At 51.6% G+C, this 15,286-nt stretch overlaps 1 protein-coding gene across 6 annotated transcripts in view; it reads right to left on the bottom strand.

Moving 5' to 3' along the window:
- The window catches only part of Snx8 (sorting nexin 8), a 48,588-nt gene that overhangs the window by 4,657 nt on the left and 28,645 nt on the right, over window positions 1-15,286 (bottom strand). For 2 of the 6 annotated variants that reach the window (XM_006248920.5, XM_006248921.5), the window contains exons 3-9: window positions 14,329-14,446; window positions 12,415-12,536; window positions 9,598-9,678; window positions 9,189-9,349; window positions 8,297-8,429; window positions 1,817-1,885; window positions 62-208 (exon numbers count right to left, since the gene is read on the bottom strand). In XM_006248920.5, coding sequence (XP_006248982.1) covers window positions 62-208; window positions 1,817-1,885; window positions 8,297-8,429; window positions 9,189-9,349; window positions 9,598-9,678; window positions 12,415-12,536; window positions 14,329-14,446 — 831 coding nt within the window. Of the gene's footprint in view, window positions 1-61; window positions 209-1,816; window positions 1,886-2,193; window positions 5,052-8,296; window positions 8,430-9,176; window positions 9,350-9,597; window positions 9,679-12,414; window positions 12,537-14,328; window positions 14,447-15,286 lie in introns of those variants that run through there. The other 4 variants (XR_010056368.1, XR_010056367.1, NM_001105912.1 and 1 more) reach the window with 4 other exon arrangements.

Genomic DNA, 15,286 nt, shown 5'->3' with positions numbered 1-15,286 from the left:
TCAGAGCAACTCACTCTACCTGCAGCCCACAGCTGCTTCCTGATACCTGCCTGCTGCTCACCTCCACAATTCGTGACTCCAGCTGCTCCACAGACTCGGGCTCTCGGCCATGTGCCGCACTCATCATCTGCCTCTTCATCAGGCCGTACTTGTGCAGTGCTCGCTGATGCTTGTGAAGCACGCCCTTCTCATGCCGCTCACACAGGTCCTTCAGGGAGAGAGGCATGTTCACCTACTGCAGCAAATCCTAAAGGGACCAGGAGCCCAGAGGAGCCAGAGACCTTCTCACAGCTCCCACCTCCCATCTTAAAGGAGAGAGCAGAGGCAGTTATAAGGGCTCATGCTGATGGGTAATAAGCTACCAGGGCACTTGGGAGGACTGGCTTTTCCTATTCAGAAAGAGGAAAGAGTCCAACAGGGCTGGGGGGTGGTGACGGGAGTGGGAGGGGGAGAGCAAGATGGCTCCGTGAGTAAAGGTACTTGCTGCCAAGTCTGATGATCTGAGTTTGAGTTTTAAGATCCACATGGTGGGGGTTGGGGATTTAGCTCAGTGGTAGAGCGCTTGCCTAGCAAGCGCGAGGTCCTGGGTTCGGTCCCCAGCTCCAAAAAAAAAGAAAAGAAAGAAAAAAAAAAGATCCACATGGTGGAAAGCAAGAATTGGCTCCTATAAGCTGTCCTCTGATCTACACACACACACACACACACACACACACACACACACACACACATTAATGTAATAATTAGACAAGATAGACAAATGGCTGCATACACACCCTGGTGCAGAGCTGAGCCCATTCAGATCCTATCTGGCTCAGGTTATTCTGTGAACTACCCCAGGCCCAAAGAATGAGTCTCCCTTCAAAGAAGACATTTGTATAGTCTAGGGCCCTGAGGCAGCCCCAAACCTCAGACTACTAATAACAACTAACTTCAGATAGCTAGTGTCTCACTGGTGGTAGGACAGTGTACCCAAGAAAGAAGAGATACTGACATCAATTGGTGGGGCCCTCAACCCCAAACAGAAACCCTGGAGGCCAGGCACGGTGATGCAAGTTAGAAACAGCAGAAGCCACATGCTACCGGCCCAGTCAACAGAGCAAACTCTTCCAAGCCCTGTAAGCTCTGGGCTGGCTCTCCTGAAGCTCTTCAGTAATAAAGGTTTCTGTAGTTGCCCTGGCTGTAGGCTCAGCTGGGCTTCCTAGAGCCTGCATCCATGGGAAGCAGCAAAGCCCACGTGAGGTTTACAGGGAGAGCCCCAGTCACTTACAGAGAACCTGACAGTCACAGATACTCGTGTACCTTGGTTCCTACCACCCACTGCAATCATCTATCTCCCCTTCAACTTAGGAGCTTCCTGGGGTGCTAGCAGAAGTCCTGAGCCAGCTTAGGAGACCTTCATGCAGACAGGTTTCCTTCTGGTTGGATGTGCCACCCCTATCTTGAAGCAGAGAGTGCAGCTGTGATGACTCCCTTGAGCCCCTCATGAGATCAGGTCGGCTAACACTCTCTTATGGAGGATGGGAGACACAGGATCTCCACAAGATTAAGTAAGAGATAAAGTCTGAATGGGGAGGAAGACCACACTTTAGGGAGCAGCAGCCACCTGCAGGCCACCCTTGCTTCTGGGATCAGCCCTAGTAACCTCACTAGCTGATGTAAGCAGAAACCCCTGTGCCTTATCTCCAGGGACAGACACTTTACAGTCTCCCCAGGAAAGCCAAGCAAATCACCTGACAGTCAGTCCCCACCCGGCAGAGCCTCGCTCTCACACCGACAATCCCAAGGCCACTATCAGATAGAAACGCTGGAGACTCACTTTGTAGGACTGCAGCAAATCCAAGAAGAGGTTCAGCTTCTCCACCACATCATTCTCCTCCTTCTTACCCTAGGAACAAGGAGGAGTCAACTGACACACAGCACCTAGGAACCAGCACCCCCTAGAGACCTCACTCCCCTAACCACTACCTGGCAGCTCTCCTCCTTGAGCCACCAGCCCAGGCTTCAGGAGGGCCCAGTTTCCCGGAGGGAGAGCCCTGCAGGTGAAGGCAGAGATGCTCTCAAACCTGGAGGTTATGAGGACAGGGAGGGCCCTCTCCACTGGTTTGTCTCCTTCAGACCTTCCACATGCAGTGTCTCACAGGCACGACAGAGCCACGCCTCATGCTGGCCCCAGCCGCTCTGCCCAACACTTACCTACCAGCTTCTCTTTGAAGCCACGTGTGTCCAAAGGGGAAACAGATGAAGGAAGGATGCTGGGAGAGAGGCGCTTTAACAATAGGGACAGAGGTCTGGAAAGGAGATGTGGGGAGACCACAGAGGCACAAAGGACCTGGTATGGGAGAGGTGTGAGTGGAGAAGTGAACCCAGGCAGATAGTGCAGGGCAAAGGAAGAGCCACGCTGGAAGCCAAAGCAGGGGAGAATGGGATGGAGGATACAGGCTTAGGACTTTGTACACAAGCAGCACAATAGCTGTGACATGTAGACAGCCACACAGACAGCCCTGTTCGTATATCTGGCAATGAAAGGAAGGCCCAGCGCTGAAACTCATCCATGACACCATGGAGACAAGAAGGAGCAACAGGGGCCCAGACGCCACCTGGCCTCCAACGTACATGCCACTGATGCACTCTGGGACACAGTGACAGCCATGTGTGTATGCCCATGTGTATGCACGTACACATGTCCCAGCCAACACATGCCTAAAGCTCCTAGTACTCCAGCTGTAGCCAAGAAATATATGCTCACCCCAACCAAAAGCTGTACATCCACTGGTGCACGGAGAATCGTGTAGGGAAGAGGAGATGGAAGATTGACAGAAAATGAAGACACTTTCATGGAAACACAGGATTAAGTCAGACGTGGCCATCTCAGGGAGACGCTGGAACATCCCCCCGTAAGCTTCAGTCCACTAAATCATGAGGTTCCCATGCAATTCAACCACCCACCTGCAGCCAGCTCAGATACTAAGTAACAAGTTCCAGGAAAAGAACAGGTGACCAAAGGTTTTCCAGTAAGGAGAGAAGATTAGAGAGAAGGCCCAGACAGCAAATTGCTTACCATGCAAATGGGAGGTCCTGAGTTCGAACGCCCAGCACTCACAGAAAGGACAAGTTATCATGATTAATGTAACCCCAGGACTGGGGAGATGAAAATGGGACAAACCTAGGAGCTTGAGGGTTTGCAGGCTATCTGGTCTAACTGAACTGGAGAGACCCGGATTCAGTGAGACACCCCATCTCAAAACAGAAATAAAACAGGAAACAAAAAAAAGGGGGGGGGGACTGGGGATTTAGCTCAGTGGTAGAGCGCTTACCTAGGAAGCACAAGGCCCTGGGTTCGGTCCCCAGCTCCGAAAAAAAGAACCAAAAAAAAAAAAAACCAAGATGGAGCCAGGTGTGGTGGCGAACTCAAAAGGCAGAGGCAGATAGATCTGTCTGTTCCAGTTTAGCCAGGGATATATACTGGGACCCTGTCCTAATTAACTATCTTTTAAAAAATGGAGGGGCTAGAGGGATGGCTCAGCAGTTAAGAACACTGATTGATCTTCCAGAGGGTCTGGGTTCCACTCCCAGCACCCACGTGGCAGCTCACAGTGAACTGTAACTTCAGTCCTATGGGATCCATTGCCGTCTTTTGGCCTCTACAGGTACTAGACATGGATGTGGTTCAGACACACAGCGGGCAAAACATCCACACATATAAAATAAATTAATCTTTAAAATTGAAAAAAGGTGAGCCGAAGGACAGCATGCAAAGCACACACAGGCACACGCAGGCACACACCACACACAGTAATGACAGAAAAGGACAACACAAGAAAGGGAGACACCCCTAGTCATTCTGCCCTAGATGACAGGCTGGGGCTGCGTCCCTGCTACAGTAAGGAAAGAGATTCTGGTTGTCCTGCGTGACTCACTGGCCAGCCCAGCCCATCTGTGTGTATGAGACCCTGACAATCCAAGCACGGGCCTTTAAGAAACACAGCACAGGGAAGCTGGAGCGACCGACTGCTCAACAGGTAATAGTACTTGCTACACAGGCATGAGGACCTGAGTACAGATCCCCAGGCTCGTGTAAAGCTCACTGGCCGCTTGCACAACTGTACCCAGATGCTGTGAAGCGGAGAGCAGGGGGGCTTGCTGGCCACACACCTAGCTCAGGTGCAGTGAGAGCCCCTGTTTCAAGGGAACAGCGCATGATGATGAAGGAAGACTCCCTACATCCCCCTCTGAGCTCTGGGCTCATGCACACACCAAGCCGGCCATGCTGGTGCACACCTGTAATCTCAGCACTCGGGAGGCCAAGGTAGGAGGGCCATAGGTACAAGGCCAGGCTTAGCTACAAAGTGAGTAGCAGGCCAGCTTCAAGAACAAACGGAGAACTCACCCCTCGCTTGAAATCTCAGACCCTAAACTAAGCAAAACAAAATCCCACTAACTTCAGCATAAGGACTGGGAGAAGAAGACGGGAAGCAGTCCATTCCCCTAAGGTAAGTTCCAATAGAGAAGTCAAGTGTCAAAGAAACACAGCGTTGGGAGGAGCCTCAAGCTGCGCACTCGCCATCCGGAACTGCAGACGCATACTCCAGCTTCAAAATGAAGGCACAGGCAGCTAAATCAGAAAGTCCTTAGGAATCTAGAGATAGCTGTCCTGTGCTGTGCAGGACCTGGCACCTGGGCTGAGGCTTCCTGCTGAGTATGGAGGGCTTACAGGACAGTTACACTGATAAAACAAAGAAGCCTGGGGCTGGTAAGAGGGCTCAGCAGGTTAGTCCAATAGAGAAGTTCATCACCAAGGCTGATGACCCGAGTTCAATGCCCAGGGCCCACAGGGGCAGAAGAAGAGAAATGACCTCGAAAGTTGTTCTCTGGCCTCCACAAGCATGTCATGGCACATGCACGCAAGGGGGCACACATGTATACTTAAAAAAGAAAATGGTCAGCAAGGGCATGGTGGTACAGCTGTTAATCCCAGCATTTGAAGGGGAAAGGCAGGTGGGTCTCCAGGAGTCCAGGGCTACCATCCAGGGTTACACAGTGAGACCCTGTCTCTAAAAGAGGGAGAGGGAGAAGGAAGGAAGGGGGGTGGAGGGGGAGGTGAAGAGAGAGAAAGGGAGGAAGAAAAGAAAAAAATAGTTTGGGGCAGTCAGGTAACTCAGTGGTTAAAAGCACCTGCTGTGCGCCAAGACTGACAACATGATTCAACCCCCCAAACCCACATGAAAACCTGAAACCAGAAACAGGAAAACACTCAGAAGCTGAGGCAGCCACCCTGGAGTGTACAGCACTGCAGAAATAAGGAACCCTGCTTCAACAAGGGGGAAGGAGAGAGCAGGCTCTCCAAAGCTGTCCTCTAACCGCTACTGTGCACTATGCACCCATGCACACACGCATGCGCACACAAATGTAAACAGATGGAAGTTGCATTGATGGTCTAGTTCCACCCTCTTATATATGAGCAATGGGGAAGCTGAGGTCCAAGAACCAGTTACTGCAGCAAAGCCCCGGCACACAAGCGACAAAGTTACTGTAGCAAAGCCCCGGCACACAAGCTACAAAGTTACTGCAGCAAAGCCCCGGCACACAAGCTACAAAGTTACTGCAGCAAAGCCCCGGCACACAAGCTACAAAGTTACTGTAGCAAAGCCCCGGCACACAAGCTACAAAGTTACTGCAGCAAAGCCCCGGCACACAAGCTACAAAGTTACTGCAGCAAAGCCCCGGCACACAAGCGACAAAGTTACTGTAGCAAAGCCCCGGCACACAAGCTACAAAGTTACTGCAGCAAAGCCCCGGCACACAAGCTACAAAGTTACTGCAGCAAAGCCCCGGCACACAAGCTACAAAGTTACTGTAGCAAAGCCCCGGCACACAAGCTACAAAGTTACTGCAGCAAAGCCCCGGCACACAAGCTACAAAGTTACTGCAGCAAAGCCCCGGCACACAAGCTACAAAGTTACTGCAGCAAAGCCCCGGCACACAAGCTACAAAGTTACTGCAGCAAAGCCCCGGCACACAAGCTACAAAGTTACTGTAGCAAAGCCCCGGCACACAAGCTACAAAGTTACTGCAGCAAAGCCCCGGCACACAAGCTACAAAGTTACTGCAGCAAAGCCCCGGCACACAAGCTACAAAGTTACTGCAGCAAAGCCCCGGCACACAAGCTACAAAGTTACTGCAGCAAAGCCCCGGCACACAAGCTACGAAGTTACTGTAGCAAAGCCCCGGCACACAAGCTACAAAATTACTGCAGCAAAGCCCCGGCACACAAGCTACAAAGTTACTGCAGCAAAGCCCCGGCACACAAGCTACAAAGTTACTGCAGCAAAGCCCCGGCACACAAGCTACGAAGTTACTGTAGCAAAGCCCCGGCACACAAGCTACAAAGTTACTGCAGCAAAGCCCCGGCACACAAGCTACGAAGTTACTGCAGCAAAGCCCCGGCACACAAGCTACAAAGTTACTGCAGCAAAGCCCCGGCACACAAGCTACGAAGTTACTGTAGCAAAGCCCCGGCACACAAGCTACAAAGTTACTGCAGCAAAGCCCCGGCACACAAGCTACAAAGTTACTGCAGCAAAGCCCCGGCACACAAGCTACAAAGTTACTGCAGCAAAGCCCCGGCACACAAGCTACAAAGTTACTGCAGCAAAGCCACGTGAGTGGGAAGGACTGACTTAACCCTGAGTAAGAGGCTGGGAGAGGGCTTGCTGACAAAAGCCGTTGCTGTTCTTGCAGAGCACCCAGGTCCAGTCCCAGCACCCACAGGTGGTACATAATCTACTAAAATTCCAGCTTCGTAGGATCTGATGAAGGATTCTGCCTTCCATAAGCATGTGCATGCATGTGCACATATACACACACACATACATTTTTTTTCCGAGAAAGAGTTTCTCTGTGTGACCGTGTCTGTCCTGGAACTCACTCTGTAGACCAGGTGGGCCTCAGGCTTAGATATTTGCCTGTCTCTGCCTCCCAGGTGCTGGGATTAAAGATGTGGCCACCAGTACCTGGCTAAGATGGTTTTTCTAATTAACAAGGAAGAAGACAGCAACGATGCCAGTTGGAGAGACCACACAGTGTATGCTGCCCTTGCAAGGATGAGGACCCAAGTTCAAACCTCAGAATCCACATCAAAGGTTCTCACTTGTACTCCAAGTGCTAGGAGGAGGCATGAGCACCTCTAAGGCTTGCTTGAGGGCTAGCTAGTCTAGCCTAACTGGTGAACTCCAGGAAAATGAGTAACCCTGTCTCCAAGGCTGTGGATGGCATCCTTGAGGATGGCATGTGAAGTTGTCTCCTGACACATGTGAACACATACATGTGGACCTATACATATATGAACCAACACACATGCATTGCATGTACATTAGAAAAACATAGGCACACTTTTAAAGGGAACACACGGCCTCTGAGAACAGAAGAGGAAAAATATTGGGGGCTTTCCGCACAAGCAAAGTGGTCAAATTCCCTCTTCCACGGTAACCTCACAGGCACCTGAGCTTCCAGCTGGTGCTAAGAAAAGTCCCCAAGTCCCCAGCAGGTGGAACAGTCCAGGCACAGAACTGAAAACTAGGCAGGGAGCAGAGCCTCAGCAAGAATGTCAACGTCTTCAAGACCATGGCTGGAGTGGCATCCCAGACAGACAGTGCCAGCTCCTCAGAAGACAGATGCAGGAGGATTGTAAGTTCAAGGCTAGAAAACTTAGTGAAACCTTGTCTCAACAACAGTGACCACAAAAGAAAAGAAAAAAGGGGTGGGGGCGCTGGTGAAGCAGCTCAGTGTTAGATCGTCCAGTGTCAGGCTGAGGGGCGGCTCAGTGCTACAGCCTGTGTTTATTCCACACAACAAAAATCAAACTAAGCCCAGCTCCTGCACACGCAGTACAGCACTCTCTATGTAGAGGAAGAGGTTTTTGGGGTACTGAGGGCTTAGTTATTATTCCAATGGATTAAGTCACTGGCTGCCAAGCACAAGCTGGCACAATGGGAAATATGTGGTCCATCCAGAAGCAAACTGCAGGTACAAGACTACAGCACCAAGAACAGATCTGCTTAACCTCAGTAAGGCCAGGGCTGGGGACAAGGGCCCAAACTCTTTCAGTCAGTGGCCTCCTCAGAAGCGTAAATGGCTCAGGGGGAGGCGCCAGAACAGACTGCACAGGCAGTCTCCAAGCGGAGATGGAAGGCCATCAGCACAAGAGATAAGGACTTCAAAGCCAGGCTACTCGAAAGGCTCCACCGCACAGGACAGCGCGTTCTGGGACTCGGGACCCATGGAGGAGGAGGACACTCACCTGCTGTGCAGCTTTGTCTGCAAGCAAAGCAAACTCCACGGACAGGCCCTTGAGCGCTTGCTTCAGGGAGCCCCACGTGCTGAGGTGCAGAGCAGCCCAGGAGGGCAGAGGGGTGGTGTCGGAACCCAAAGCACTGCAGGGACAGAACACACACTCACCTGCCTGTCCCTTCCCTAGATGTGCGCTCCCGGAGAGGCGCAACTCCAGGGCAGGGTCTGAGATTCTTGAAAGGTTAGGTGGGGTGGGGACGTTTACAAGTAGGTGAGAATCTAGGAAATCAGTGCTATTGCCAAGACCCCAAGGCCTGTGTGCCCGGTATGTGGGGGTGGGGATGTGTTGGGCTGGGGGTGGGCCCTACTATACCATAAGGAAAACTTGTTCTGCCCCTGGCTAACTTGCCAAGGCAAACAAGCTTTTTTATATTTGTGCTGGGTTAACATTGTCAACATGGGGGCAGATGAGGGTAGCATCATTCCCTGGTCTGGGATCTGAGACTGGATATCAAGAGAGAGAGTGAGCTGAGCACCAGCATTCGCCTCTCTCTGCTTCCTGACTGAGGACGCAGTGTGAACATCCACTTTACATTCCTGCTACTATGCCTGCCTTCCCCAGCATGACGGACTGTGTACACTCAGACCATGAGCCAAAACTCAACCCTTCTTTCCTCCTTAAGTTGCAATCACAGGCACTTCCTCACAGGGTGACAGGTACCAAAAGGACTGTATGAAGAAAACTCTGGGCAGAATGTAAAGACCCAGTCCTCTGTCTGACCCTGTCCCGCTCCCACACCAACTGGTCTACTTTTCCCCTTCCTGCAATGCAAAGGGTGAGGATGGTAACCAGACCCTGCCCCTGACCTGACTAATGCCACAGTCCCTACAGAGTCACTTGCCTGAGCTCCTTCCCGAATATGAGAAGATCAGCAGCGTTGTCAATGGCCCGGGACGCAATCCGCTCGGCTCTGTCTCGAAGTTTGTAGAAGCTGTTGTAGACATTTCGAATCAGCTCCCGGCTCATGGCAAATTGAGTCTGGATGTCAGCTGGGAGGAAGTCCTGGAAAAAGATGGCAAGAAAAGAGACAGTGACCTGCCAATTAGTCTCAGAGAGAAGACACCCTAAAACCTGTTTGCTCATCTGCTACAAGCCAAACCCCGCTGCCAGTCTGTCCAACAAGGAAGGACAAGTGGTGGATAATGGCGTGATCCCCTCCACCCAACTGAGGCGTCGTGAGGATCATCAAGGGTTAGCACTACCATTCCTCGGCTTAAGAGGGAAAAGAATAGCCAAAATGAGAAAACTACCTTGGCCCTAGCAGCCAGCTTACAGTTCGTGAACTCATCTCCCACGCACTGGGCCGCCTCCTTGAGCTTGTGCTGAACATCCTGAAAGAGGAAAGAGACAGCTTCACGCTCTCCTGCCAGCAATGACACCCGGCTGAGGAACAAGCGAGCTCCTTGGAAGTCCACCTGACACGGGAGCTACGCCTGGTGATGCTTGCCTGTGATCTCAGCACTGGAGACCCCGACAGGAGAAAGAGAGTTCCAGGCCAGTCTGGGATACACAGGACCCTGCTTCAAGAAGGTGAGGCTGAGGAGATGCTTCAGAACCGCCCTGTAGCACAGGCATGAAGGTCTGATTCAGAATCCCTGGGTCCCACAAAAAAGCCAGATGCTGCCTCAGAAACCTGTGACCCAGCACTGGGGAATGGAGACAGGTAGCTAGGGCTTTCTGGCTGTCAACATAACTCCAGGTTCAGTGAGCAACCCTGTCTCAAAGGAGTAAGGCAGAGAGTCATAGAACAAGATACCAGACGTCCTCCTTCAGACTCCATACATGCACACAGGCATCCACATCTGCATCCCCACCACACACATTCAGCACAGGCATGTGCATGTGTGTGTGTACACACATACACACTTAAAAGGGAGAGAAGGAGCAGACAAATCCAAGCTTCCTCAGGAGTTTGGTGTGGTGGTGCATGCCTGTAATCCCAGAACTCAGGAGGTTGAAGCAGGGGGATTACTCCAAGTTCCAGTCTCTGTCTCAAAAAACATAGAAACAAATGCAATCCTTTCTAAAGAGAAACTTGCTTTTGTGCATGTGCTGGTCCACCGGCATCCCAGAATCCAGAAAAATTCCCTTTGCTGTCTCACAGACTCTGAGACTCTGCTCAGGGTTGAACTGTAAGAAAAGCTTGACAGAAAGACAGTAGCACAGCAAGTTCCACCTGTGGAACAGAGTGAAGCCCTCTCCAAAACCAGAGTTCCATCTACAACAGGCCAGCATAAACCCCAGAGACAGACATGGGGCCACGACACCTTCCACACTCCGTGCAGCAGTGGATGGGGAGAGAGACTGCTTCCTATGAATAGATCTTTAGGGTTAGGGTTCCGTAAGAACGCAGGAACGGGCTGGCAGGAAAGGAAAGACAGTGGGTACTCAGGCTCAGGCCAGGCCCTGACATGTGGTCCTGGACAGAGGCCTCCCTGGCAAAGCCAAGACTTCAGATAAGGCAGAGCCACTTGGGAGACACAGAAACACATAGTGAGCAGCTAAGTCTTTGTGGAGAGCTTTAAGAACGTTTCTAATTCTCTTTTACCAAAAAGGGAAACTGAGGAGAGGGACATCACAGACACACCCCGCCCATCCATCGACAGAGACATGAGAGCTTCCCATCACCATAGAGAGGGCTGTATACCCTCAGTACCCGATGCTTAGTCCTCTGCCTGGAGTGCAGGTGGCTTCTTGGTTCCACCTCATTCTGGATCAGAATTCAGCAATACTGCACCCCGGCTTGAAGGCCACACTAGGGTTAGGAGAGTCTCACTAGAGAGCAGGTAGGTGCCTACCATGCATGAGGCTCAAGGTGCAAAGGCAGCACCACAAAAAGAAACAAGGCTGCAAGCACTTACACTATCCACTGGAGGTGGAGAGATAACTGGGGGGTGGGGGTAGAGGGGTGACTTATTAAAAGCCTAGGACCTTCCCAAAGAGGCCAGCTGCCCATGGGGAAGTAAAATCAAGTACAAACACTAGGCTAGGTTAGGAGATGGCTCAGTGGATAAGAGTATTTACCGCTAGAGCATGGGAGTATGAGTCTGACACGCCAGCCCATGTGAAAGGCTGCACATGGCCACAGGTACCGCTAACTCCAATATTGTGGAAAACAGGGAGGGCTGGGGATTGCTGGCTGCCAGCCTGGCTCCAAGTCCACTGAAAGACCCTGTCTCTAGAGAGTAAGGTGAGGAGGGATAAACAGGACACCTAACATCCTCTTCTAGGGTCAGTATGCACACACTAACAAGTACTCATGTATACACACACTACACACACAAGCATACGAAACAAACTGTGCTGACTCCTGACTGCCCATGTCCCCTGCCCTGCAAGTGGGTAGGGCTCAGAAAGCCCCAAGTGCCCATTCAAGCAGAGGTTCCCCTCCTTGTCCTGCCCACCCATCACAGAACCTGCTTACCTAGAAGGTTGTGGGAACCTTCCACATACAATTAAGAACCCTTGGGGCTGGGGATTTAGCTCAGTGGTAGAGCGCTTACCTAGGAAGCTCAAGGCCCTGGGTTCGGTCCCCAGCTCCGAAAAAAAGAACCAAAAAAAAAAAAAAAAAAAAAAAAAAAGAACCCTTGGGCTCGCACCTGTTCACAGTGCTGTCTAGAGAGGACCAGGCCCTGATTCCTAACACAGGCACACACATTGTCTCACCCTGGACTCCACCATTAATAACCCCATGAAAGAAAAACTTCTCAATACGTACGTGCACTAGAGCCAGAGCTACACAAAGCCTCCAGGTCACACAAGGAGGCCTCTTTACAATGATGCCCAGGCTGTACCTTAGAAAGAAGCCTTGTTTTGTCAATCACAAACAAATTCACTCTGAACATTCAAACAAGGGACAGGAGACAAGAGAAGTAACACAGGTTCACGGAATAAAATCTAGGTATGGGCTCCCAGAACTTGGGAGGCTGAGTCAGGAGGACTGTCTCCAGCATGAGCCCAGGCTGGGTCAGCCTGAGTGAGCGACCAGGTCTCAAATAAAAACAGAAAGCAGCTAGAGACTCAGATCCCAGAATTCCACCCCGGACGGGACCAAGGGATATACTTACTGAGCCACTGAAGGAGAGGAAGAGCTTCAGGAGCACATCCTCAGAGAAGGGCGGGTGCCGGGCCACCAGGTTGATGAAGCGCTTCAGGGCCCTCCGGCGGCCCTCGATGAACTCCCGGTCGGCTGGAGGAGAATACAGGGTCACCACACGGTCAGCAGAGCCCCCACTCAGAGCAGGCTTCCAAGCAACTCACCCGAGGCTAAGAACACGGGGCAACAGAGCTCCCAAACACACCTGGGTGCAGGAGTGGCCAGGTCTGTCAGTGTCAACTGAAAACACTGGGAGTGGGGCGTGTGACACATCTGTGTAGCTAGCTAGCACTCAGAAGACCGAAGAAAGAGGACTTCAGCTGGAGTACAGCCTGAGCTACAGAGTGTCTGAGGCCAGACTGGCCACAAAGTAAGACCTTATCCTAAACAAAAGCAACTGGGAACCATAAAACTCCCCACAGCCATCTGCGAGAAAGGCAACTTAGGAGGGTGTGGCTGAAGCACCTTGCTCTAAGACTGGCTTTAATGTGCTGATACTGCAACTCAGACTCCCAGTCTGGTGGCAACCGCCTTTAATTTCAGCACTTGGGAGGCTGAAGCAGGAAGGCTGCAATCTCAGTGAGCTCCAGGCTTATCAGAGCTCATCAGAGTGAGAGCCTGTCACACAAATACTAAAAGTCAAGTGTGGTAGCACAGGCTTTTAATCCCAACACTCAGGAGGCAGAGACCAGCCTGCTCTAAATAAATAGCAAGTTCTAGTGCAACCCGGTCTCAAACCAAGTCAAAAAGGAAAAGGAAAAATACAGTGACATAAGGCCCACCCCACCCCACCTAACCCTCCAGGCGTCCTCCACCAGGGAGCTCTCAGAAACGTGAGTCAGGTGACTGTGTTTGCTGAACCTCCAGGCGCTCATTAGCCCTGACAGGACAGAACCAGCTCGGATGCAGGCAGTGGTCTCTTCCTGATAGTCCATCTTCCAACTCCCACTGGATACAACATTCCTTGTCAGTGAGGAGCAGGGCTGTCCCGAGGCCAGTCACAGCAGCTGAGCCACCCAGTGTGAATAAGCAGTGAGGAGCTTCAGGACGGTAGCTGTAACTCTACATAAAACCCAACCAAGTTCTCTGCTGTGCACGTTCACTGCACTAGAAGGTCGGGGACTCCAGGAAAGTGACCTGGCAGGCCTTGCAGCTTGACTGATGTAGCCCAGACCAATCTGGAACTCACGATCCTCCCGCCTTGACCACCCGGATTAGGCTGCCCATTTAACGGTTTATAGTGATTGTCAACTTGATAAGATCTAGAATCACCAGCTCCTAGCTTGTGTGTGAGTGAGTTTCTAGATTAGATTAATTGAATCGGGAAGACACACCCTAAAGGTGGCCAGCTTCATTCCTTTGTCTGAGGTCCAGCAATGAAGAAAAAGCAAAAAAAGAACTGAGCTCCCATCTCTCTTCCTGGCTGTGGATGCCATGTGAGCAGCTGCCTCAGACTGCTCCTGTGGCCCTGGCTTTCCCTATGACAACTGCACCTTCCTTCCTTAGTTGCTTTGGTCTGACATTTTATTACAGCAACAAATGTGCCAATCAAGTTTCATTGGGGTTCATTTGCAGTTGATAAGAAAGATGCTGTGATGGCTGGCACCCTACAAGAAGCAGGTCTGATCCTAGTAACCCCATGCATAGCCCAAAGCACCCTGCAGGGGCAACACTGGGGCCAGAAAGCACCTGAGGCTGGCCACCCTCCGAGTAGGGCTCTGACCTCAGGAGGGCCAAGGTGCCTGTGCACTGCAGCCCTCCTACCTGCCCCTCCTAGAACATAAGCTGCAGCATCTTGGGCTACAGTGGGCCCACCCAGCAACACGCCAGCAACCAGGAGTGCAGCTTGCTTCCACTAACTGGGCCTCCCTGTGCCTTGCCTTACCTCCCAGCACTCTCTTGGGTGGAAGGGCTGGTACCATGCGGTACGGGAACTTGTGAAGCAGCACTTCATGGAAGACCACGAAGTCATTGTAGCGTCTGTACACGGAGGACTTGAAGCGCTATAAAATAATAAGCAGGACATCAGCAACTACACAACTTCTTCTAGGAAGATGCTTTACCTCTGAGCCACGCCTCCAGCCCCTCACTGGGGGATTCTAGGCAGGAGCTCTACCACTGAGCCACGCCTCCAGCCCCTCACTGGGGGATTCTAGGCAGGAGCTTTACCACTGAGCCACACCCCAGCCCCTCACTGGGGGATTCTAGGCAGGAGCTTTACCACTGAGCCACACCCCAGCCCCTCACTGGGGGATTCTAGGCAGGGGCTCTACCACTGAGCCACACCCCAGCTCTCTTTTTACTTTTTGAAATCTAATCTAACAAAGCTGCCCAGGCTGGCCTTAAACTCACACTGTATCATGAGCTGACTTTTAAGTTCAACTCTCTTGCCTTTCCCTACCAGGTTACTAGAAAGTCCACCTCTGCCATCAGCCCTCTTTGCCTTCTCCCACCATGCAACAGAACTCACAGGAGCAATGTTATGAAATTCCTCACCCTCTCTCCCCATCTTTCTGCCAAAAGTAAAAGTTCTAGAATTCTACACAGAAATATAAATTATAGCTCTTATTCCTTTACTCTCTTACCCTATTACTCTCTTCTCACTCTGCCCCTTCTTTCCCCACTCCACTCCACGATCTCTCCAAGAGCTGAAGGCCAGCCTCTTCCCTCCCCACCCTGCCTTTCTTTGTCTCTACTCCCTCAACTCCCCTCCCCATGACCTAAATAAACTCTATTCTATACTATTAAAAAAATACAAATTGGTGTTGGGGATTTAGCTCAGTGGTAGAGCACTTGCCTAGCAAGCGCAAGGCCCTGGGTTCGGTCCCCAGCTCCGAAAAAAA

This window comes from Rattus norvegicus, chromosome 12, assembly GCF_036323735.1.
Source record: "Rattus norvegicus strain BN/NHsdMcwi chromosome 12, GRCr8, whole genome shotgun sequence".
NCBI lineage: Eukaryota > Metazoa > Chordata > Mammalia > Rodentia > Muridae > Rattus > Rattus norvegicus.
The sequence above is the reverse complement of the archived record's forward strand: the minus strand, read 5'-3'. Positions and strand labels throughout refer to the sequence as shown.